This window comes from Aquarana catesbeiana, linkage group LG11 (assembly GCF_042186555.1).
Source record: "Aquarana catesbeiana isolate 2022-GZ linkage group LG11, ASM4218655v1, whole genome shotgun sequence".
NCBI lineage: Eukaryota > Metazoa > Chordata > Amphibia > Anura > Ranidae > Aquarana > Aquarana catesbeiana.
Window position 1 is genome coordinate 12,314,559 of NC_133334.1, and position 25,273 is coordinate 12,339,831.

At 46.0% G+C, this 25,273-nt stretch overlaps 1 protein-coding gene across 1 annotated transcript in view; it reads left to right on the top strand.

The window, feature by feature from the left end:
- The first annotated feature begins 768 nt into the window (after positions 1–768).
- The window catches only part of LOC141112912 (uncharacterized), an 89,594-nt gene continuing 65,089 nt past the window's right edge, over positions 769–25,273 (top strand). The window contains exons 1-2 of the mRNA XM_073606016.1: positions 769–1,023; positions 7,747–7,801. Of these exons, the coding sequence (XP_073462117.1) occupies positions 769–1,023; positions 7,747–7,801 (310 nt within the window). The remainder of the gene's footprint in view (positions 1,024–7,746; positions 7,802–25,273) is intronic.

Below are 25,273 nucleotides of genomic sequence, written 5' to 3' on the forward strand. Positions count from 1 at the left end.
AATATTCCCCATTTCTCCATCCCTCTGAAGAGTGAGCTGCTGCAGAAGTGCTTACTATTGGTTCCTCAATTCTCACTTGGCGTTCCGGGGTGGAGTAGGTGGAAGTGACTAGGGGGTTTTCTAATTTAGACTGCCATTTAAAAACCTGATCCTCTTTGTAATCCACACAGTCTCTATGGTACTTTTTTATCTTCCTTTGCTGGACTTCTAGATCTTTGGCTAACAGGTCTTTGTTCATTTGGTTGGCTAACGTATTAAAATCACTGGAGGCTTTAAACGGTTCAATCCTGAGTTTCAATTCTTCTATTTGTTGTTCTATATGGAGCATTTTCCTTCGTTTTCTTTTGAGTAAAAATTCTAAACCTTCTATGCTCTTACTATGGCATAAATTCAGCAACAGCCAGATTGGGCGAATATATAGATAATTTTATCCAACCAGCCGTTCAATGTACCAAAGCCTACTTACAAGATACGAAACACATTTTACAACTACTGGATTCACCAACTGTCCTCGAGGGAAGAACCCTACTGGCCACAGCCGACGTGAGTTCTTTATACACCAGTATCAAACACCACCAGGCGTGTGAAGCTACCAAATGGGTATTAAAACAGTTTTCCAGTTTACATCGTACACAACGCAAGTTTCTAATCAAGTGTATCCACTTCTCCCTCCAAAACAACTATTTTTGGCACCATCAAGAATTCTATAAACAAATAACAGGAATTGCCATGGGAGCGAAATATGCCCCTAGTGTGGCTAATGCGTTCATGGCACAATGGGAGGACGAAGTGGTCTTTAACAACACCCCATGCCAATTAGAACTTTACAAAAGTTTTATAGATGACATTATAATCGTGTGGAACGGGGATAGGGAGTCACTTGAACAATACCTAACAACACTTAACCAGAATGACAAGAACATCTCTCTCACTTGGAAGATTGATAATAAACAGATCCAATTTCTGGATCTAGATATCATCATTGAGAATAATCGATTGATCACCAAAACCCACTTTAAAGAGGTATCTAGAAATAGTTACTTGCCCATCACCAGTTGCCACCATAAACCATGGCTATTTAACATACCAAAAGGGCAACTAATCAGAATTAAACGTAACTGCACGAAAGAATCCGACTACAAAATACAAGCAAATGTGGTCGGACAAAGATTCTTGGAAAAAGGATACGACTCCAACTATATTAAGAAACAAATCGCATTGGTTCAATCATTGGACAGGACAACAATGCTACACTCCCAAAAAACATCTACTAGGTCATTTGAGGCACCGGCACTAATCTTGAGTTTCAATGTCCAACACAAGGACATAGAAAAAATAATAAAGAAACATTGGCACATCTTAAAAGAAGATAGGCATCTGAAAAATGTATTGCCAGATAAGCCACTCATTATTTACAAGAGAGCTACCACACTACGAGATATATTAGTTAAGAACGTAGTGGATCCTCCTTCCACCAAACAGTTCTCTTTTTTTAATGGAAAAATTCAAGTTAGACTTACCGGTAACTTGTTTTCCTTGAGTCTTTCAGGACAGCACTTGAGAGAGTGACTCCTCCCCTTGCCAACAGGAAACACCTCTTCCACCAAACTTTAAAAGGAGGCTCCTTTCCACACATTGTCAGTAGTAGTAGAGAACCTCCGGCCCCAAACTGGAACACATAATCGAGATATGATTAGTCACAGTATATATATGTAAAAACAATAGGGCGGGATGCTGCTGTCCTGAAAGACTCAAGGAAAACAAGTTACCGGTAAGTCTAACTTGAATTTTCCCTTATCGTCTTTCAGGACAGCACTTGAGAGGATAATAGAGACTTACCCCCTAGGGAGGGACCACAGCCTGTAGAACCTTTCTGCCAAAAGCCTGATCACCTGCTGATAGGAGATCCAGTCTGTAATGACGGACAAACGTTAAGTAGCTTGACCACGTAGCCGCCTTACAAATCTGATCTGGGGTGGCACCAGCTCTTTCTGCCCATGTAGTGGCCTGGGCTCTTGTTGAATGAGCCCTAATTCCCAGCGGGGAAGCTAAACCCATTTGAGAATAGGCTACAAAAATAGCTGTCTTAAGCCATCTAGCCAATGATGCTTTTGATGCTTGTTGGCCTTTCTTGTTTCCAGAGAAAAGAACAAATAATGAATCTGAAACTCTAAACCCTCCTGTTACTTCCAAATACTGTAATAGGATACGTCTTACGTCTAAATTGTGAAACTGCTCTTCCTTTGCACCCGAAGGGTTAGCAGAAAAGGTTGGTAGAGTAATCTCTTGAGACCTGTTACTAAAGCTTGCCACTTTTGGCAAAAACCCCGGATCTACTTTAAGGACAACTCTATCAGGAAAAACTGACAAAAAAGGCTCTTTTACTGATAGGGCGTGCAGTTCACTAATCCTTCTTGCTGACGTAATTGCGACCAGAAAAATAGTCTTCAAAGTTAAATTCTTTAGGGATATGTCCTGTAAAGGCTCAAATGGTTCTTTTGCCAGAGCCTGCAGAACCACCGAGAGATCCCAATTTGGGAAATTCTTCACCGGTACCGGTCTCGACCTGGAAAGTGCTTTAAAAAATCTCATGATTAGAGTTTCTGAAGATAAGGATCTCTCCAGATAAACTCCCAAGGCAGCCACCTGCACCTTAAGAGTGCTGACCGCCAGATTCTTGTCTGCACCTTTTTGCAAAAATTCCAGCACTGAAACTAGGTCTTTAACCCCCTTATGTTCTGAATGACAGAAAGAAACATAGACTTTCCATACTTTGGCGTAAATATCCCTGGTTACCTTTTTCCTACTGGAAAGCAACGTAGCAGTTAAACGTTCTGAAAAGCCTTTGCTTCTCATTAATTGCTCCTCAGATACCAGGCAGTGAGCTTTAACCTGCCTACCTCTGGATGAAGCACTGGCCCCTGAATCAACAGATCCTGACTGAGCGGGAGATGCCAACATGGTTTGATTGCCAACTGCAGAATCGTGGAAAACCAAGCTCTCTTTGGCCAATATGGAGTAATCAAAATGATTGATACTCTCTCTTTCAGTATTTTCCTCAATACTAGAGGGATTAATCGGAATGGAGGAAAAGCATACCCTAGGTGAAAATCCCACGGATGTGCCAGAGCATCTATCCCCTGAGAGCAAATGTCTCTCTGAAGGGAGAAAAAATTCGGGAGCTGCGTGTTTTGTTTTGAAGCAAACAGATATACCTGCGGAAGGCCCCAAACACTGGTGATTAATGCAAACACCTTCCTGTTCAGACTCCACTCTGATTCCTGAACTTTTTGTCGGCTCAGATAATCCGCTACTTCGTTCAATGTGCCTTTTAGATGGACTGCGGATAGAGATAGTAAGTGGTTCTCCGCCCACTCCAGAATCTCTACTGACAGTAAGTGAAGGGCCCTGCTTCTTGTGCCTACCTGTTTGTTCAGGTAGGCTATGACCGTGCCATTGTCCGACAAATTCTGGACATGGCAACCTATGAGGTTTTGAGAGAAGAAAGCTAATGCTAGGGCAACTGCCTTCAGCTCTCTCCAATTTGAGGATCTTTGGGCCTCGAACTGGGACCATGTTCCCTGCGCTAAGGCTTGACCCATGTGGGCCCCCCATCCCTGCAAACTGGCGTCTGTTGTGACCACTTTCCCGGTCGGAAAAGACCAAAGAAGACCTCTTTGCAGTACCACCTGACTTTTCCACCACCAAAGTGAACGTTTGACTCTGGTGGGAATCTTTACTTTTGTATCCAAACTCTCCGTCCTGTGGTTCCATGTCCTTAGAAGGAACCTCTGGAGGGTCCTGAAATGCAGCCTTGCCCATTGGATGGCTGGCATTGAAGAGGTTAATGTCCCCAGAGCCGACATAACCTTTCGGACTGAAATCAGTTGATTTGTTTGTAGTGCCGTTATTACCCTTTGGACCTTGATCATTTTCTCTTCTGGGAGAAAAATCTTTTGCTTCACTGAATCTATCAAATAACCCAGAAACAGTACTTGCTGAGCTGGGATGAAATTTGATTTTTGAACATTCACTATCCACCCTAGTGACTCCAAATGACTGCGGGATTTGTTCAAATCCTCCTGCAACTTTTCCCTGGATGGGGCAAAAAAGAGGAGGTCGTCCAGATATGGAATTACCGCAATCCCCTGGAGTCGAAGAGGGGCGAGAGCTTCCGCCATTATCTTCGTAAAAATACAAGGAGTTGACGACAGGCCGAAGGGAAGGGCCCTGAACTGAAGATGTATAATCTCCTTGCCCATATTCACCGCAAACCTCAGGAACTTCTGGGACTGAGGTGCAACAGGAATATGAAGATAAGCATCCCTCAGATCGATTGATGCCATAAAACAATCTTTTGTCAGAATGTTTCTGACCGTGAAAATTGAGTCCATACAAAACTTTTTGTATAGGACTGACTTGTTCAGGGGTTTTAGGTTGAGGATAAGACGGAAGTTTCCGGATGGTTTTCTTATCAGAAAGATGTGTGAATAGAAACCCTGACCCTGTTCTTCTGGGGATACTGGTATCACTACCCTCTGGTGTCTCAGACCCTTTAAAAGGTTCTTCGTGGCCAGAGCCTTTGTTAGATCCCTTGGTAGGTTTGTTACAAAGAATCTTTCTGGCGGGCGATACGAAAACTCTATCCTGTAACCTTGGGACAGCATGTCCAAAATATATAGACTTTCTGTCATGCTGGCCCAAAGGGGAAGGAAACTTTGAAGCCTTCCCCCCACTGGCACGCACAAGTCATTGTGCTTTACCGGAGGCTGCAGGAGGATGGAAAAGGACATTTCCTTTGCCTTTACCCTTCTGCGATGCCCAATTTTTTCTTTTCTCCTGGGGTTTGGTTTGTTCTTGAGCCCTTTGGGAACGAAAAAACCTTTTAACTGGCTGCTTTTTCTTTTTGATGGGAAAAGACTTCTTTTTATCAGCAGTCCTATCTAGAACCGCATCTAAATCAGGTCCAAAAAGCAAGTCACCCAGGAACGGTATCCCACACAGCTTGTTTTTAGATGCCGCGTCCCCCGGCCAAGTTTTCAACCACAGAGCCCTTCTGGCTGAGTTGGCTAGGGCAGCAGATTTAGCTGTCATTTTAATTGATTCCGCTGAAGCATCAGATATAAATGCGACAGCGGCAGACAGAGTTGAAAATGAATCCAAAATTTCTTGTTTTGGTGAGTCTGCTGAGATATGGGCCTTAAGTTGCTCTAACCAGAACTCCATATTTCTGGATACCACTGTAGGTGCCATAGTAGGTTTAAGATTTCCCATGATGGATTGCCAAGCCCTCTTCAGTAGCTGGTCCATCCTTTTATCCATGGGATCTCTCAACACCCCCATGTCCTCGAATGCCAAATCTGTAGACCTCGAGACCTGGGAAAACGCGGCATCTAGTTTGGGGTTTTTGTTCCAAACCGCCGCTGGATCTTCATCAAAAGGGAAACGCCTTTTTAAGGCTTTGGGAAAGAAAGGCTTTCTCTCTGGCTCTGCCCACTCTTTCTTAATAGCTTTAGAAATAACAGAGTGTACTGGGAAATTGCGATTTTTGTGCTCGCTAAGCCCTGCATACATTTTATCATGCAGAGATAACTCCTTTCTTTCCTCCTCCAGACCCAGTGTGGTATAGATTGCTTTTAACAGGCCATCTACCTGTTCTAAAGACAATTTAAATCTTGAAGGTAAATTTTCTCCTTCCTCACCCTCATCAGAATCCTCAGATTGAGAGGGGGAATGTCCCTCTGGGGTAGGAGATGCCTCAGTCTCCATCGCCGGAACTATAAGTGAGCCTTGGGAGGACTGTGAGGTAGTAGGCTGACTCAGGGATGGGTTTGCTAGGGAAGAGCGAAATGATTGAATAGTCGCATCAAGTTCCTTTTTAACCGATGCAATCAAGTCGCTGCAAGTGGAAGAAGCTTCTTCTTTAACTAGCAAATCAATACAAGCTTGACATAACGTCTTCTTCCATCCTTCAGGTAGCTTGGATTTACATGAAGGACATTTTCTTTTTGCCACTGGATCAGAGCTCTTGGCCTGCCATGAGACAGAAGAAACCATCCCAGTGAGACAACCTGTCTTATACCCAAGGATGCTCACCACAGGTGCACAGTAAGAGCTAACTGCTTTATGTGCCCAGACAGGCCCCTGCCACCGGGGGGGGGGGAGATAGAGAGAGAGAGACCCCACAGTACAGGGAAGACAGTATACAACTGCACCTTACCTGGGCCTTGCTGGTGCCTGTGCCTGTCCCACTCACTGCCGCCATCGATTCCATCGAGGAGCGCTTGCTGTGTTTGTGTGGCTAAACGCCGGTTCCGGACTCCAATAGCGCCAGTGCGCCGGACCAGAACCGCTAAATAAGCACCAGCCCCGTTTCTCCCCTTTCCCTCTGCGTTTTCCGGTGGAAATGACGCCGCACGCCTGTTCCGTGGGCGCCGCCCCCTCCGGATGCCTCACTTCCGGCGGATGGAGCCCCGCTGCCATCCCCAAGATGGCGGCGGTGCAATAAGCAACAGGTGGTGGACCTGAGAAAAAAATATAGTAAACGGCCACCGCCTGTCTTGCCGCCGCTTAGGAGCGATGCCCACGACAGTCGGACTCACCCTGAGCCCATATGAAGAGGGAGAGGGAGCCCAGCCAGCAGCACTTCACCTCAGCTGTGGAATGGGAGGAACAGCTCTCATGAGGTAAAAAAAGTGTTTGATGGAAATCCAGGAAACCTGAGCTCCCAGGACAGCACCTGAGAGCCCTGACTTCCCACGAAGTGTTCCCTCCGGAGGAAACACAAAAACTGACAATGTGTGGAAAGGAGCCTCCTTTTAAAGTTTGGTGGAAGAGGTGTTTCCTGTTGGCAAGGGGAGGAGTCACTCTCTCAAGTGCTGTCCTGAAAGACGATAAGGGAAAGGTTTTTTTCCATGTAAATACTGCTTTGCATGCCAAAAGTCGAGGAAATTTCAAAGTAAAAAAACCGAGTTTGTCGCAACCAACACAGGACACACACACCTGATCAAAGATTTTATTAGCTGTCACACAGAGGGGGTTATATATGTTTTGCAATGCTCTTGCAATTTGCAATACGTAGGAAGGACAAAAAGAGCCTTAAAAGTCAGAGTAAAAGAACACATGCAAAATATAATAAACAAGTACCCGAAACATAATGTCTCGAGACATTTTGCAGAGGTCCACAACAGTAACCCAGCTGAACTAACGTTCTGGGGGATAGAACGCTACCAAAAGGCATGGAGAGGTAGTCACAAAATCCGCAACCTTAGCCAAAAGGAATCTCAGTGGATATACAAAATGAATACTCTAGCACCGAATGGGTTAAACATAGACTTTGACCTGAATTGCTTCATTAGTGATTATTAATGCATTGTTTTATCATCTGATTTTATCATTGTAAACCTTATGCCAACTTTCCGGGACACATATTAATAATTTTTAATTGTTTTTTAAAATATTATTCTCCCCTTGTCTTGTTTTTTAACATTTCTAATATTCTAGCATTCGTCGTCTCAGTAATATTTGTATTATTTCAAATTATTGGATGCTTTGAATACATCACACTAACTTTTAAAGGAATGATTGAGGATTTTATTTCTATTTTTAACCACATGATGGCAGCACATTCAATGAATTTCATCCATCTCATATAATTAATTTATATACACCACGAATTCATGTTTTTACTGTTATACCAATTTTTCCTCATGCACTATTTAGCATTTTTCATTTTTGTCCATTTAGGATATTATTTATGTTTACTTAGTAGCACTGAGAGTCACTTTATCACTGCCCGTAGGTACGTGTATATTAACACAGTTTTCTTTCATCACAAGATGGCAGTATGTCCACTCAGCAGCACAACACACTTTACCTTCAGTCAATCACTTACTCAGAGCACTTTTGCACTCCTGAATCACTTTCGATTCCCTGCGAATCAACATCCCATTATTGTTTAATTTTGTAAACCGTATAGTATGGTAGTTTTTCAACATTTGGACAGAATAACATTGTCTGACGCCATCAGACCACATAGGCTACACAAATATGGCGTCGAAACAACTTCCGGTTTCTGACTATAAAGTCACGGGGATATCGACCAATCAGAATCCCTGATGAAGTCACGAGGTCACGTGACGTAACGCGTAGGATCCCATCAACCACTTCACTCGACACTACACACTGCTCTGACCCAGAAGCTGTCAGTGTGAACCGGAAGCTTTGCATTAGGTGACGGCATATCGCCGCCATCTTTACCTGTCACCGCTGCACACTGTATCCACAGTGTGTATGGCTTTTTACCCCATGTTTGGAAAGTTTTTTTTGGTAAAATAAATTTCATTTTTTAACCTTACTACACCATTGGAAGCCTTTTTGTCCCTTCTCTTTTTTCGCCCACCTGGCTGGGCTGGAGCCCAGGACCCGGAATCGTTCCTGACTAGAAGTACCCCAAGTTTCAACACACCAGGAACCACCACCAGAGGACAGACTCCAGTTACTCCCAGACCATCACCTGTATCCATATCAAGGCTTTATTTTAAGCCCTTTAAGGTAAGGGCAATGGGAGACTTTTTTAAGGGAAGGACATCATCCTATCATTGATTATATGTGAAAATACATCACCCAGCCAATTTTCCATTATAGTATCCAACAGGAAGATAGAAGTTTACACATTTATTTATCATTATTGGACACTCCTTTTGATTTTTTATTGGTATGGCACGTTTTATCTGATACATGTGTTTGCGCGAAATCCTATCTTTACAGTTTACTTTCATGGTGATTCAGTGAGCACTATCTGATTTTGCAGCATCACTCTTATGTTTTTTACACACACCCTGTTTATTTTACGCATTTAGTAGCGCAGAGGTCCCATCATTTATAATATCTTGGATTGTGGTCTTCTGATCCGTCAACTTCTCCTTTGCCCAGTCGTGGAGTTGTGCACAGAACTCCACGCCTGAGGTGTAGGAAGTGGCACTTGTCAGGCTGGCATCATTGAAGGCCGTCTGCATGACTGGCCAAAAGACATGTCCTGCTTTGATTCGGCATAGGCTGATCAAGTCTCTCCAGGCAGCTGAGTAAGTTTCTTGTATCTGCACTATCCTGTGGTAGAAGGGAATTGGCTGCTTCTCTGGGTCAGGCAGACTTGTCACTAAGGCCGCTGCTTGTGATAGAGTAAAAGCGACATACATCACTGGTGCCCCTTCTGGTAACCGAGACTGTTGTTGGGGCGGGGGCTGGCAAGAGGCACTGTTCCTTACGGTTGCCAGCATGTGTTTGAGATCCTCTCGGAACTGAGAGTCTGGAGCCGGATTGGGGGTTAAATCAGTGGGTGGCTTTGCTGCCTGCTGTTGGGCTTCCCACTCAGATGCTTCTTCATCATTAACATATCCGGCCTGGGAATGTGATGCTCCCGTATTGGGGAAGACAGGTGTGTGGTATGAACCATCTTGGTTTAAAACAGGGAGGGCTGGGTACAGGCTGTTTAAGCTTACTGGGTGTACCAAGATGGCCGCCGGCCGGAAGTGCACTGGACTGGGTAGAAAGTGAAGGCATGGGTGCACTAAGATGGCCGCCGGGCTGAGTTGTCACAGTGGGTTGTGCTTGGGTGGTGAGAAAGGAGTGGTTGTTAGACGGAGGGCAGTGCTGTCCCTCCCCTCCTTTGTTTCAAGTTCCAACATATCAGCTCTGTGATACACATACATAATACAATCGCCATCTTTCTTAACTTCCTTTATCCAATTTTCTTTATCACATAGGATTTTTCTCCCTGTTTCTTCAGCAACATAACTTTCGCCACTTCTTTCAACTTTGTTAACTATTTCAACATCTTATCTCCTCTTCACTATCACATTCTTTTCTCTCTCTGTTTCTCGGCTAACGGCTTGAGAGGAGAATACATACAACCAAGGGGTTAATATTCTTTCTCAGTGTTCAAATCAACAAATTCCTTGGGTGGGAGCACATAAAACTGCGCTCCTAGCTTCTACTGTTTGCTCTTGTTCTGAGATTAACCATACATTACAGGGTTATAGCAAACACGTCAGGGGTAGTGACGAGCAACGGCCCGCGACCCAACAGATCCCCCGGGCAGCCCCCCCTCCGACCTTAACCAGTCCCCAACCCCTCTCGTGTATAGCAAACAGTAAACCACAAATACACTCACGACAGGACATTACACCTGCCACTCTTCGAACTGCAAAATTTCAGCAGGCTAAGATAACCCCAGGGGCAGACAACTCCCCTTAAACCCAGTTAAAGGCCGTCATTACAGTTACTCCCAGAGGCCGACAGCTCATCTGGGGGGTGATACATCTGTAATGCTTTCAGACTGCAACGCCAGCAGCTGAGATAACCCTCAAAGATTCGTTAAAACCCAGAGTAACCCGTCCTATAACCGACTACTACAATAACCCATCTCACTCCAGAGGCCGACAGCTCATCTGGAGCTGAGAACACACATGTAGCACTTTTAGACTGCTGAGTTTCGTAGCCCAAAGAATGGCAGACAGTGAACAAATACAGTCAGCAGAAACCCATTGACAGGTTTGTTAAAACAACCTCAGGCGAGGAAATACCTGCCTCTAAGACAGTCTCAGCATACCGACAGAATCCAGCCGTCAACCGAAAGATAAGAAAGTCGTACAGTGGTAAGAATATAAATAAGACTTACCGGTACTGTTAGGGCTGCGCAAACCCCACTCTTATCAATCAATTAACGCCTGAATGCTTATCGCGGTCTGGCTTCGACTGTAGCCTGAGGTCCCGGGTTTCGGCACCATCTGTTATGGAAATGATTAAGAGCTCCAATCGAGCCCAAGGTTATCTGCTGCTGTCTCTAATTGAAAAGTGTGGATATGCATGCATATAAAAGTAAACACTCTGAGACACGCTCAGCACCGTTACTTCTTACACTTCTAATTTATTCAAGGCGGTGCTAATGTTTTATGCACAAAAATACATCATTGCTATGTTAGTCTAATAGGTACATCTCATTGGTTAAGATAAAAAAAGAAGATGGAGAATCTTCATAACGAGGTTTGGCTGTCCTTGGTTTTATCTTCAGTTCCGCGTTCTTCTGATGTGTGGGATGTAGGGGGTACCCGCCATTTTGAGAAAAATATAGGAACAGAGCAAACCTGTATACTTATATAATGAGTAAGGAGAAAAATATGTATGCACATAAGAAAATAGACATTTTCAGATTATTATTATTTACATCACATTCCTTCACACAGACATGGGATCAGCAATGTGCAGGGGGTAAGAAGGGGGGTTCAGGTTTTTTAGCATTACTTCACTCTTTCGTTTTCTTACCTTTTAAAGCAAACCTTGCAGTACAGTGCAAGGTCCACATAAAATACCTGGGACCTACAGATACATTACAAAATGTATCTGTAAAAGGAAAAGGTTATATTTATCTATACACCTTACCTCTGTCTTCTGCATTGCAGGGCATGACGAGACATCACTGTCCTTCTGGAAAGATTCCTGGGGAATGCAGAGCAAGCAAAATTTTGCACCTCCAGTTCATTGCACGAGTGTCTTCTCTCAAGATCTTGGCTGCTCTATATCCCCCAGGAGCGAACCAGGAGTGTGACATCATCCTCACCTAGGCATCATAGGCGGTAGATGGGGGAAAGGTAAGTATCAATCTAACTTTTTTCTTTATATGTACATTTTGGAACTATTAATATTAAGATGGAGGAGGTCTTAACAATATCAGTGGACCTTGCCTTTTACTGCAAGGTCCACTTTAAATATATCTTAAAGCAGTAATCTGACATTCCATTCTTCCCACTCAACAGGGAGCAGATTGCAGAGCTGTAGCTGTGACTTTGTTGAGGTCATATTGGACCACTGCTCATACATTGATAGCAACTATATTCTATGGAGCTTTCTGCTGGGGAGGTGGAACTGGCACCGGAAGATTTTGCACTATTTATAACAGTAAGACATTAGAAATAAATCTTCCGGTTTACTATTTAATCTAGCTCTATTTTTCTTTAATTAGTTATGCTTTAAAGCACTGTACCGAGCATTCCTACCCCCACTGACTACAGTGTAAGGGGGTATTCCAACTTTCCCTGACAGCAGGGAACTCTAATGCCGCGTACACACGACCAGACTTTCCGTCAGAAAAGGTCCAACGAAATCATTCCATCAGATATTCCGATCGTGTGTGGGCTTCATCGGACATTTTCTTTAGAAAATTCTGACGGCCCTAGAAATTGAACATGTTTTAAATCTTTCCGACGGAATCAACTCCTATCGGGAAAACCGTTTGTCTGTATGCTGTTCCGACGGACCAAAAACTACGCAAGGGCAGCCATTGGCTACTGGCTATTGAACTTCCTTATTCTAGTCCCGTCGTACATCATCGCGTTCTAAACAATCGGACTTTGGTGTGATCGTGTGTAGGCAAGTCAGTTTCAGCGGAACTCCATCAGAACTCCGTTGAAAAAACTGTCAGAGTTCATTTCGACGGAAAAAACGGTCGTGTATACGCGGCATTATTCGCACTGACACTAATGCTGAGGCATTTCTCCTTCCACGGACACAATGCTAGGACCATAAATAATCGGATAATTGAGGATTTTACTACAAATGCTGACTGTTGAAACCCAAAATGTTCCCAGGAAACCTAGAGACATATTATAGACTGTTGATACGTATGATACTGTATAGATGGCCCCATAGCAGGGTCATGGCAGAATCATGAACAATATTTTTTAAATAAGATAAACTAATAGTAGACAGCAGGCATAGGAATGTCCTGATTTTACAGAGCTTAAAGGAAATCTATGGTCACAGTACACACTTACATTTTATAACATTAGCATAGTAATTGAAATACAAGCAATAGTTATTTTTGGCAATCCAATATAAGATTACTTGAAAAATCTTTGTGAGTGCTGCCTGTCTGTTGGCCATTTCTTTCCTCAACTTCCTGGATTCTCTGCTTCTCCTCTGCTGTTTATGTTCATTTTATGGACTACATATCCCCCAGTACTTTAAATACAGTATCTCACAAAAGTAAGTACACCCCTCACATTTTTGTAAATATTTTCTTCTATCTTTTCATGTGACAACACTGAAGAAATGACACTTTGCTACAATGTAAAGTAGTGAGTGTACAGCTTGTATAACAGTGTAAATTTGCTGTCCCCTCAAAATAACTCAACACACAGCCATTAATGTGTAAACCGCTGGCAACAAAAGTGAAAATGTCCAAATTAGGGCCAATTAGCCATTTTCCCTCCCTGAAAAAAAAAAGAATTGTTGCTCTACATAAAGATGACCTAGGCTATAAGAAGACTGCCAAGACCCTAAACTGAGCTGCAACACACCTCCAAGATGACCACTGCCTTGCCAAATAAGCATGTCTCCAGACCTAAACCCTATTAAGCATCTGTGGGACATCCTCAAACAGAAGGTGGAGGAGCGCAAGGTCTCTAACATTCACCAGCTCCGTGATGTCATCATGAAGGAGTGGAAGAGGACTCCAGTGGCAACCTGTGAAGCTCTGGTATATCCGATTGAAAAAGCTGTCCTTTGATTCTCATGAACCGGCTCGGGACCTTTAGCTTAGAAAACTTACAGAGAGTAAATAGTGACCATCCACCTTTTAAAGACACTGACGGAAAAAATTAAGTACTTCCTGTATGGGTGGGCTTATATAGAGGGGGACTTCTTGTCTTTTTTTTCTGCCAGTGTCCATTCACCTATAGGTGGCGTATAACCCAGATAGTAATGTATATGGCTGCTCTGTGTCCTGTAATGTACTCAAAAAAATGGATTTTTACAAGTAAGTAGAAAAAAATCTAATTTTTAGACTACTTCCTTTATGGCCAGGGGTGTTTAATCCTCTGGGTTTTTAGTTTGAAGGGGGATTTTATATTTAGAAATGTCTCCCAATGGGATTGTCAGTTTCAAGCCTGTATTTTGAATATTTTTCCATTTTTTTTTTTGAATGGATGGCTAAGAAGGAACACCCAGAAGGGGCCATGGTACATTATTTTGATTTCCTGTTTATTGGGCCTACTAATTCTGTTATTTGTCATAAGCTCCAAATTTTCAAGTGGTTGCTGGGGCACATTGATATCCTTTAGCTGTGGAGAAAATGGTTTCTCAGTGCACAACCTTAGATTTTTTGGTAATCTCAACTAATTCCGTTAATATGGAATTGAGGCAACCCCCAGAAAAAAAACTGTTTGGTCGATGAGCCTTCTACAACTCATGCTTATAAAGGAAAAAAACAACAGTACAGGAGATGTACTGTGATGTACGAAAAAGAAAGCTGATTTTATGTCTGATTTGACCAGGAGGACTCCCTGACCAAAGGCTCTGATAGCTACTGCTGGATCAAAAGTAACATAAGAAACTGATGCCATTCCTTCATTGATTTGATCATTAAACCTCCAAAAAAAAAAAAAAAGAAAACCCGCAAGACAAAGAAATAATTTGTAGGGTCCATCGCATACTAGCTCATTATGAAATACTTACCTGAGAACAATGCCCTGAATCGGCGCCAGCACACCGAATACACAGCGGACATTTTTCACTGGAGATACTTCGGGGTTCGCAGGCTCCGGCGCTGTGATTGGCCAGAGCCGCGATGACTTAACTCCCACGCATGCGCGTGGGAGCCTCCGGACACGGCACAGGTCCTGAAGAAATGGCAATAGCAGACAGTAGGGATGAGTAGAACAGTCCCCCAGTTTGGTTTGCAGCAGAACATGTAAAAAAATTGTGCAAACACTTGAACACTGTTAAAGTCTATGGGACACGAACGTGAAAAATCAAAAGTGATAATTTTAAAGGCTTATATGCAAGTTATTGCCATAAAAAGTGTTTGGGGACCCGGGTCCTGCCCCAGGGGACATGGATCAATGCAAAAAAAAAAAAGTTTTAAAAATAGCCGTTTTTTTCGGGAGCAGCGATTTTAATAATGCTTAAAGTGAAACAAAAAAATTAAATATTCCTTTAAATATCCTGCCTGGGGGGAGGGGTCTCCTTAGGCAGCCTGTAAAGTAGCACATCTTTCCCGTGTTTATAACAGTGCCACAACAAAATGTAACTTCTAAAAGGGAAAATTTTCATTCAAAACTGCTCGCGGCTGTAAGTAATTGTCGGATCCCGGCAATATACTTAAAAATCATTGAAAAAAACAGCGTGGGTTTCCCCCTCCAGTCCATAACAGGCACTTTGGGTCTAATATGAATATTAAAAAAGGAACCCCGCACCAAAACTTAAAAAAGAAAAATGGCGTGGGGTCCCCCCAAAATCCATACCAGGCCCTGCAGGTCTAGTTTGGATTTTAAGGGGAATCCCACTGCAAAATAAAAAAAATGGCATGGGGTCCCCCCAAAATCCATACCAGACCCTAATCCGAGCACAAAACCTCGCAGGCCACAGAAAAAGAGGTGGGGACAAGAGAGCACTCCCCTCCTAAACAGTACCAGGCCATATGCCCTCAACATGGGGAAGGTGCTTTGGAGTCCCCCCAAAGCACCTTGTTCCCATGTTTATGGGAACAAGGGCCTCATCCCCACAACCCTTGCTCGGTGGTTGTGGGGATCAGTGGGTGGGGGGCTTATCGGAGTCTGGAAGCCCCCTTTAACAAGGAGGCCCCCAGATCCCAGACCCCCCATATGAACGGGTATGGGGTACATTGTAACTCTACTCATTCACCAAAAAAGTGCACAAAGTGCCACGCATGCTCAGAATAAATTAAGAGACGAAAGCTATTGGCTATTGCCCCGTTTATAGTCCCGACCTACGATCGGCCGACAACTTTGTGTGACCGTGTGTATGCAAGACAAGTTTGAGCCAACATCCGTCGGAAAAATTAGAGTTACGTACCGGTAACGTCTTTTCCAGTAGTCTTTCAGGACAGCCACCATGAGAGAGATAGTCTCCTCCTCTTCCTCTTAGGAAACACTGCGCCAGCCCATAAATTCTCACTTCCCCCTGCCAGACCTCAGTATATTCCGAGATTACCTCCGGTCAGCTGGGGAGACACAAGAACACATTAATAACATACTATTCCATATCATTATCATGCTGCGTTCTGGTCTTTTGTAAGACCCCCCCAAAAATTTCGGGTGGGTAACTAGGGCTGTCCTGAAAGACTACTGGAAAAGACGTTACCGGTACGTAACTCTAATTTTCCCCTTTCGTCTTTCAGGACAGCCACCATGAGAGGATAAACGAGCACTTACCAGTTTAGGGTGGGACTACCGCTTGCAATACCTTTCGCCCAAAGGCTTGCTCACTAGCCGACACCAGGTCCACTCTGTAGTGCTTTACAAAAGTGGAGTAGCTGGACCATGTTGCAGCCCTGCATATTTGCTCTGGCGTTGCTCCAGCCCTTTCTGCCTGCGAAGCTGCCATAGCTCTAGTAGAGTGTGCTCTTATACCCATTGGGATTTCTTTCCCTGCCAATGTATAGGCCTGGCCAATGGCTACTCTGAGCCATCTGGCAATAGTGCGTCGAGATGCTTTGCATCCTTTTCTGGCCCCAGAAAACAAAACAAATAAAGAGTCTGACTTTCTAAACATCTTGGTCAGCTCTAGGTATCTAAGGATACATCTCCTTACATCCAAAGAATGAAATTTTAATTCCCTTTCCCCCGAGGGGTTGGGACAAAATGAGGGTAAAACTACCTCCTGACTTCTGTGGAAACCAGAAGCAACCTTAGGTAAAAATGCTGGATCGGTCTTAAAGATGATCCGATCTGGAAAAATAACGCAAAAAGGAGGTCTAACAGATAAGGCCTCAATCTCGCTGACTCTCCTGGCAGTTGTCACTGCTACCAAAAAAACTGTTTTTAACGTAAGATCCTTTAGTAGACATTCCTCTAAAGGTTCAAAGGGGATTCCCGTCAGGCCCTGCAAAACTAACGATAGGTCCCACTTGGGAAAGGGAGGACCTTGAACCGGTCTTTGTCTAGACAGAGCCTTAAAGAATCTGACCACCCAGGGGTTGGTGGCCAGATGTTTCTCTAAATAAGCACTAAGTGCTGACACCTGACCTTTAAGGGTACTTATGGATAAACCCCTGTCTGCCCCGCACTGAAGGAATTCCAACACAGCTGTGGGACTATGTACCGCAAGGGAGCCTTCTGCACACCATTTATTGAAACGTACCCAGATTTTTTTATATATCTGGCGTGTTTCCTTCTTCCTGCTATTGAGGAGGGTGGAGATTAATTTCTCAGAAAAACCCCTAGCTCTCAGCATACCCTCCTCAGTAGCCAGGCCGCTAACTGCCATTGGTGAACCTGTGGACAGAGGACTGGGCCCTGTGAGAGGAGATCCTCTCGAGGTGGCAGGAATAAGGGAGGTTCGACCGCTAGCTGCTTGAGTACTGAGAACCAAGCCCTCTTTGGCCAATGTGGTGCTACCAGAATCAGGGACGTGTTTTCCATCTGAAACTTCCTGAGAACTGCTGGTAATAACGCTGGGGGCGGGAAGGCATAGCAGATTCTGAAATGCCAGTCCTGGATCAATGCGTCGACCCCTCGTGCTCCCTCCCCTCTGTTTAGGGAGAAAAAACAAGGGGTTTTCGCGTTGTTTCTTGACGCGAACAGATCTACCTCTGGAGGACCCCACTTCTCTGAGATGAGATTGAAAACCTCCTGGTTGAGGATCCAGTCGCCCTCTCTCAGCTTGGTTCGGCTGAGAAAGTCTGCTATCACATTCTTTTCTCCTCTCAGGTAGACTGCTGAGAGTGAGAGAGTGTGAGTCTCGGCCCAGCTCAGAATGTCTGATGCCAATGCCAGCAGTACTCCGCTCTTTGTGCCTCCCTGCTTGTTCACATAAGCTACGGCGGACGAGTTGTCCGACTGCACCTGTACATGGTGGCCCTGTAGCTGCTTTTTGAAGAACCTGAGTGCTAGCCCGATTGCCTTCAGTTCCTTCCAATTGGACGACCTTCTGAGTTCGTTTCCCTCCCAGGTGTCCTGTGCTACAAGGGAACCCAGATGCGCCCCCCAACCTCTGCCGCTTGCGTCTGTGGTTACCACCTGAGAGACTGGGATGAACCACAGACGACCCTGCGACAAGTTTGAGACCCTCCTCCACCACCAGAGGGATCTCTTTACTTGGGATGGGACCTGAACCAAGGCATCCAGACTTCTCTGGCTGTGATCCCACACCCTTAGGACAAAGGACTGTAAGGGACGAAAGTGCAGACCTGCCCATTGCACTGCTGGGAGGGTCGCGGTCAAAAGACCCAGGGCCGACATCAGAACTCTTATAGAGACCCGACTGCTGCACTGGAGACCAGCCACTGCCCTGTCCAGCTTTAGTATTTTTTCTTTTGGAAGAAACACTCTCAGTAGTGTTGAGTCCAACTGGTAGCCCAAGTAGGTAATGCGCTGGGAGGGAATCAAACTGGATTTCTCCAAGTTCATTAGCCACCCTAGACCTGTAAGAACTCTTCTTGTAAGTTCTAGATCCCTGACTAACTGCAGTGGACACGCTGCAAACAGGAGCAGGTCGTCCAGGTATGCTATCACTGATATTCCCTGGAGCCGAAGAAAGGCCATCACCTCCGCCAAGACCTTGGTGAAGATGCGGGGCGAGGAGGATAGCCCGAAAGGCAGCGCCTGAAACTGTAGATGTACCGATGTTCCACCTAGATCTACCGCTAGCCGGAGAAACCTCTGTGAGGCTTCTGCTATGGGAACGTGTAGATACGCGTCCTTTAGGTCCAGGGATACCATAAAGCAGTTGCGGGGCAACAGTGTTCTCACCGTGAAAATTGTTTCCATACGGAATCTCTTGTATGTCACTGACTTGTTCAGGGGCTTTAGATTCAGAATCAGTCTGAATTTCCCTGTGGGTTTCTTCACTACGAAGATGTGTGAATAAAACCCCTCTCCCTCCTCGGCTTTTGGAACTTTTAGAACCACATTCTGATCTACCAGATCTCTTAATGCTTCCAACAGAGCCTCGGCTTTTGCCGTACACCTGGGTAGGTGCGTGACCAAAAATCTCCGAGGAGGAAGATTCGTGAAATCGATATGGTACCCCCTTCTTATAATCCCTAGGATAAAGCGATTGGGGGATATTGCCTCCCACTGTGGGAGGAAGGCCCCCAATCTTCCCCCCACCATGGTTGGGGAGTCATTGACTTTTACGGGGCTGTTCAGGAGGGCGAAAAATCGCCCCTCCTCTGCCCTTGCCTTTCTGACCCCAGAACTTCCTTTGCCCTTCCGGCTTTGGAGTCTCTTTACGCTTTTGCGGACGAAACCCCTTCTTTGTAGGTGCAGGGGTTTTCCGCTTAACCGGGAAGGATTTCTTCCTGTCTGCTGTGCGGTCTAAGACAGTCTCTAAGCCTGGGCCGAAGAGAAGGTCTCCCGTTAACGGTATGCCGCACAATTTGACTTTAGAGGCGCTATCGCCCGGCCAGGTTTTTAGCCAGAGGGCTCTCCTGGCCGAATTGGCCAGAGCCGCTGATCTGGCCGTCATACGTACTGACTCTGCCGAGGCATCAGCTATGTAGGCGATACCCCGCAGAATCGTAGGGAAAGAAGACAGAATGGTTTCTTTTGCCGTTCCAGCCTCAATATGCTCTTGAATCTTAGAGAGCCAGTGCTCCAGATTGCGAGCCACTACTGTGACAGCCAACTCAGGTTTCAAGTTACCAATAGTTGAATCCCACGTCTTTTTAAGGAGAGAGTCTATTCTCTTATCCATGACATCCACCAGGGCCCCCATGTCCTCAAAAGCCAGGTCAGTGTGTCTGGAAACCTGGGAGAAAGCAGCATCTAACTTGGGATTTTTATTCCAGATAGATGTAGGATCATCCGAAAACGGAAATCTCCTCTTTAAGGATCTAGAAAAAAAGGATTTCCTTTCGGGATCCTGCCACTCCTTTTTGATAGTTTCAACCAGTACTTCATGAACTGGAAAAACCTTTCTCTTTTGTTCCCCCAAGCCTCTGTACATCTGGTCATGAAGGGTTTCCTGTCCTCCTGAATACCGAGGGTTGTATAAATAGCCCCTAAGAGGTCCTCTACCTCCTCTAGGGATAATTTATATCTGGAGGATCTCCTGGACTCCCCGTCCTGGTCCTCCCCCTCTGAACCATCCTGGGAATCGGAGGAGGAACTATCTGGCTGTCTTAGTTCCACTCCGGAAGGCCCTGGAGCTTCCTCTGCCCTAACTGAAGTTGCAGGTTGGGCAGGAGCAGAGACCTGCGCCAGAGGCGGGGTTGTATCCTGGGGAGCTGGACTAATGGGAGGTTGAAACCTTTCAAATAAGGCTTTAAATGAAGAAAAGGTGGACGAGAGCTCTTTAACTGAGGCTGCAAGTCCTGACTCCTGTTCAGAGTCCCTCTCCTTAACAAGGGAGTCTATGCACTCCCTACACAAGACCTTTGTCCATGCCTCCCCTAATGTGTCCCTGCAAGAGGCACACCTCCTCTTAGAGCTATGGGTAGACTTAGATTTTTCTGTAGCTTTCTGAAATACAAGAAAGGAAAAACAAACATTTTTGTCACTTTTTTTTTTTTTTTTTTTTTTTAAAAAACAAGGATACAACCCTGGGAGTGCACTAGACCCTCCTTCATCTATGGGGATCTGAGCCTCCCTCCCCTGACCACCCAGGGTATCTGCCCCCCCATGACAGGAACCATACATGGAGGGACAATCCTAGGTAAAGAGTACTTTTCCCCAAGGCACTCTTACCTTAGGAAGGCTGGAGGTAGTGTCCGTTGGTTGAGCATCCGCTTCCGACATGACTTGCAGGTGGTTGCTACTACCGAGTCCAACGCTGCCTGTGCGCGTCCCAGACTCGTCTCCAGCCTGTGCCTGGCTTCCCTATCAGCCCTGCGACCCGGAACCGGAAGCCGCGGGTCAAAGGCAAGCCCCCGCCCTTCCGCCGGAAATGACGTCGCCCGTCGTCCGGCCCGCCTAGTTCCAAAAAGAGAGCGGCCTGTAAAGTATACAGGAAGGGCGGACGCCAGCCTGCTGCAGCCCTGTGACTGCGATAGGGAACCCCCACAGCCTGAAGCTGCGCTCAGCTAGGAAGTGGTGGCCACTGAATCGAGGGGTAAGTCCCCCCCATGCCCATAGGAAGCCCCTGCTCCCATTTACAGGCTCAAAAAAACAAATAACAGCCACAGTCCCCTGACTGAAAAGCCTGGTTCCTTGCACAGTGTCTCCCCACCGGAGGAAACACTAATACTGGGGTCTGGCAGGGGGAAGTGAGAATTTATGGGCTGGCGCAGTGTTTCCTAAGAGGAAGAGGAGGAGACTATCTCTCTCATGGTGGCTGTCCTGAAAGACGAAAGGGGAAAAATCTATGGATTTTGTTGTCGGAATGTCCGATCAATGTCCGACCGTGTGTATGGGGCATAACAGTTTCTGTCTGTAAGATTCACCATATTTGAACCAAACCAATGACTCAAAGTGCCTGTATTCCTCATGGACATTGTCCACATGCTGAAAAAGACCTGAGGAAAGGTCAGGCCTTTTTTCACTCAGCACACTTGCATAAATTGAAAAGGCCTGTAACCAATTAGTAAGTGTACTAACCACAGGATGTCTTCCTTTTTTCTCCATGCAATTCAATTCTTTCTGACTAAAAACTTTCTAACTGGGTAGTAATTATAAGATATCTACATATAGGTGCATGCGCGGAAGTCTCCAAGATGGCCGAGTCAGCCAGGAGCTCTGTACCAACCCGGCTGTCTCGTACTCCTTTCAGAAAACTGCAACCTGCCAGCTGACCACCCAGCGCTGCCCTAGCTAGAGGAAGCCCCTGGGAAGCTGTTCATGTCAGGGGGATCGGTCACACGGGACCTACGACCACAATATAGCTCCGAAGCAGACCCCGTCATTTCCAAGATGGCGGCCACAGCTCCGCCATGTGCAATGATGGAGGATGAACACTTGGAGCCGAGATCTCTGCTGACACCCGCATCTACGCCAATAGCATCAGGCATACATGTGAGTAACCACCAGACGGTGGCACCCTTCCCAGCCTCACAGAATTACTTATTGGGCACGCACTGTAGGAATACATGATTCCCCCTACAGAAACATCAATGACTGGCATAGCATAAGAGCTACTGTAGCATAAACAGGAGAGACACTAATGTTGCCATGATCAGTTCGTATAGCTACCCAAACAGCAGCAGAGGAGGAAAGTGTGTGTAAGGATGTAGGAGAATCCACAGAACCAAGTAGTTGGGACAGTGAAAAGATAAATATAACAAAGGTGACTTCCCAACCCCTGTATTGCACTTACCAAGCCCAGAAGAAGGTAGTGATTCTTCTTCAACAAGGGGTTCTGTGAGCTTTCTCCTCCTCTTTAGTGGGAGTCCGGCTTCTTTCTTCTGGCCATCCTGTGAATTGGTGGTTGCCCGCTTCCAATGGTGGTCATCCATGCTATCCTATAGGCTTGTAAGAGATGAGAGATGACACTTTAAATTGAAGATTCAGACTGATGTACCAGACCACAGGTTTTGCTTAATTTACATTCAACACTCACCTCCAAACTTTTTTTTTTATTTTTTATAACTGCCCAGGTTGAAAGAAGTGAGGATCTGATAATAGCTGTTTTCTTTCTATCAGTGACCAGTATGAGAGGGGGGAGTGGGGGGAGGGCAGAAAGGAGGCACAGGACCTAAAAAATAAACAGAGAAAGATTTTGTACTTTTTATTGTACTAAATACATTAAAGCAGTCAACCATAAAGACAACACAGGAAAGAAAAATAAGGGGTTGGTTGTAGGGGGTGACATGTTGGCAGGTGTTAATGCCCCTTAATTGTTGCCCCTTCTGTAGCAATGTAATGGGTGGAAATAGGGCCAGCTGTAGGTGGGTCCCAGTGCATGGGGTAGGAGAGCAGGTCATCCCTGATCAGTAAGGATGTATTGCTGGAGCTGTGACATAGTGCTCTCTGCAGGGCTGAAGTGCCACAGTGATGATAGAGGACAATTAGGAACATACAGAGAGACCTTGCCACCCCTGACCCTCAGCTACGGTTTTGTGGCTAGGATTTAATGGGCCCCTGGACCTATAGAGGATCTCCTTTGTTTGTGAGGAAGAACATACTGAGTGAGTAACACCTTGCTAAATAGACTGTTAGGCTGGATTCACACCTATGCATTTTTAGTGCTTTTTACATTTTGCAGATTTGCACTACAGTCCATTTAACATGGCTTCCTATGGAACACGTTCTGTAGTGCAAATCTGCAAAATGCAAAAAGCACTAAAAATGCCATAGGTGTGAATCCAGCCTTACATCTGGGAAAGATGGCTTTACTGACTTGGGAGACTGTTAAATTGATATTAAAGGCAGTGTTTTTACACAGAGAAGCCCTAATCCTTCTCTTCTCGGGTCCCAAGTCAGCTCTCCGGGTCCCTTGCTCCTGCTGAGTGCCCCATAGAAAGCAGTTTACTATTGGGGCCCCTGAGCAGGCTTGCTCCCGAGCTGCTGCCCTGTGTCCATTCATACATGGAGCATGGCTTACCCCAGCCTCCGCTCTCTCCTCATTGGCTCACTGGCTGTGATTAACAGTAGCGGGAGCCATTGTCCATCTCAGCCACGGAGGATACAGGGACCCGGGAAAGCTGCGGCTCTCGTGCACATTGCTGGATCAAGTTGGGGCTCAGGTAAGTATTAGGGGGCTGAGGGGGGAGCTGCACACAGAAGGTTTTTTACCTTCATGCATAGAATGTATGAAGGTAAAAAACATTGAGCCTTTACAACCACTTTAAATGTTTTGCCCTTGTGTGTCCACTGCATAGCAAGATAACAGAAAGAGGAGAGTTCTCTGTGAACTAGACATGAGAGGGGTGCGGAGTGTATGGTGGGGGGTATGTACATGAGAGGGGTGCGGAGTGTATGGTGGGGGGTATGTACATGAGAGGGGTGCGGAGTGTATGGTGGGGGGTATGTACATGAGAGGGGTGGGGTGTATGGTGGGGGGTGGTATATACATGAGAGTGTATGGTGGGGGGTATGTACATGAGAGGGGTGCGGAGTGTATGGTGGGTAGTATGTACATGAGAGGGGTGCAGAGTGTATGGTGGGGGTAGTATGCACATGAGAGGGGTGCGGAGTGTATGGTGGGGGGTAGTATGTACATGAGAGGGGTGCGGAGTGTATGGTGGGGGGTGGTATATACATGAGAGGGGTGCGGAGTGTATGGTGGGGGGTGGTATATACATGAGAGGGGTGCGGAGTGTATGGTGGGGGGTATGTACATGAGAGGGGTGCGGAGTGTATGGTGGGTAGTATGTACATGAGAGGGGTGCGGAGTGTATGGTGGGGGGTATGTACATGAGAGGGGTGCGGAGTGTATGGTGGGTAGTATGTACATGAGAGGGGTGCGGAGTGTATGGTGGGGGGTATGTACATGAGAGGGGTGCAGAGTGTATGGTGGGGGTAGTATGCACATGAGAGGGGTGCGGAGTGTATGGTGGGGGGTAGTATGTACATGAGAGGGGTGCAGAGTGTATGGTGGGGGGTAGTATGTACATGAGAGGGGTGCAGAGTGTATGGTGGGGGTAGTATGCACATGAGAGGGGTGCGGAGTGTATGGTGGGTGGTATGTACATGAGAGGGGTGCGGAGTGTATGGTGGGGGGTATGTACATGAGAGGGGTGCAAAGTGTATGGTGGGGGTAGTATGTACATGAGAGGGGTGCGGAGTGTATGGTGGGTGGTATGTACATGAGAGGGGTGCGGAGTGTATGGTGGGTAGTATGTACATGAGAGGGGTGCGGAGTGTATGGTGGGGGGTAGTATGTACATGAGAGGGGTGCAGAGTGTATGGTGGGGGGTAGTATGTACATGAGAGGGGTGCAGAGTGTATGGTGGGGGGTAGTATGTACATGAGAGGGGTGCAGAGTGTATGGTGGGGGTAGTATGCACATGAGAGGGGTGCGGAGTGTATGGTGGGGGGTAGTATGTACATGAGAGGGGTGCAGAGTGTATGGTGGGGGGTAGTATGTACATGAGAGGGGTGCGGAGTGTATGGTGGGGTAGTATGTACATGAGAGGGGTGCGGAGTGTATGGTGGGGGGTAGTATGTACATGAGAGGGGTGCGGAGTGTATGGTGGGGGGTAGTATGTACATGAGAGGGGTGCGGAGTGTATGGTGGGGGGTAGTATGTACATGAGAGGGGTGCGAAGTGTATGGTGGGGGGTAGTATGTACATGAGAGGGGTGCGGAGTGTATGGTGGGGGGTATGTACATGAGAGGGGTGCGGAGTGTATGGTGGGTGGTATGTACATGAGAGGGGT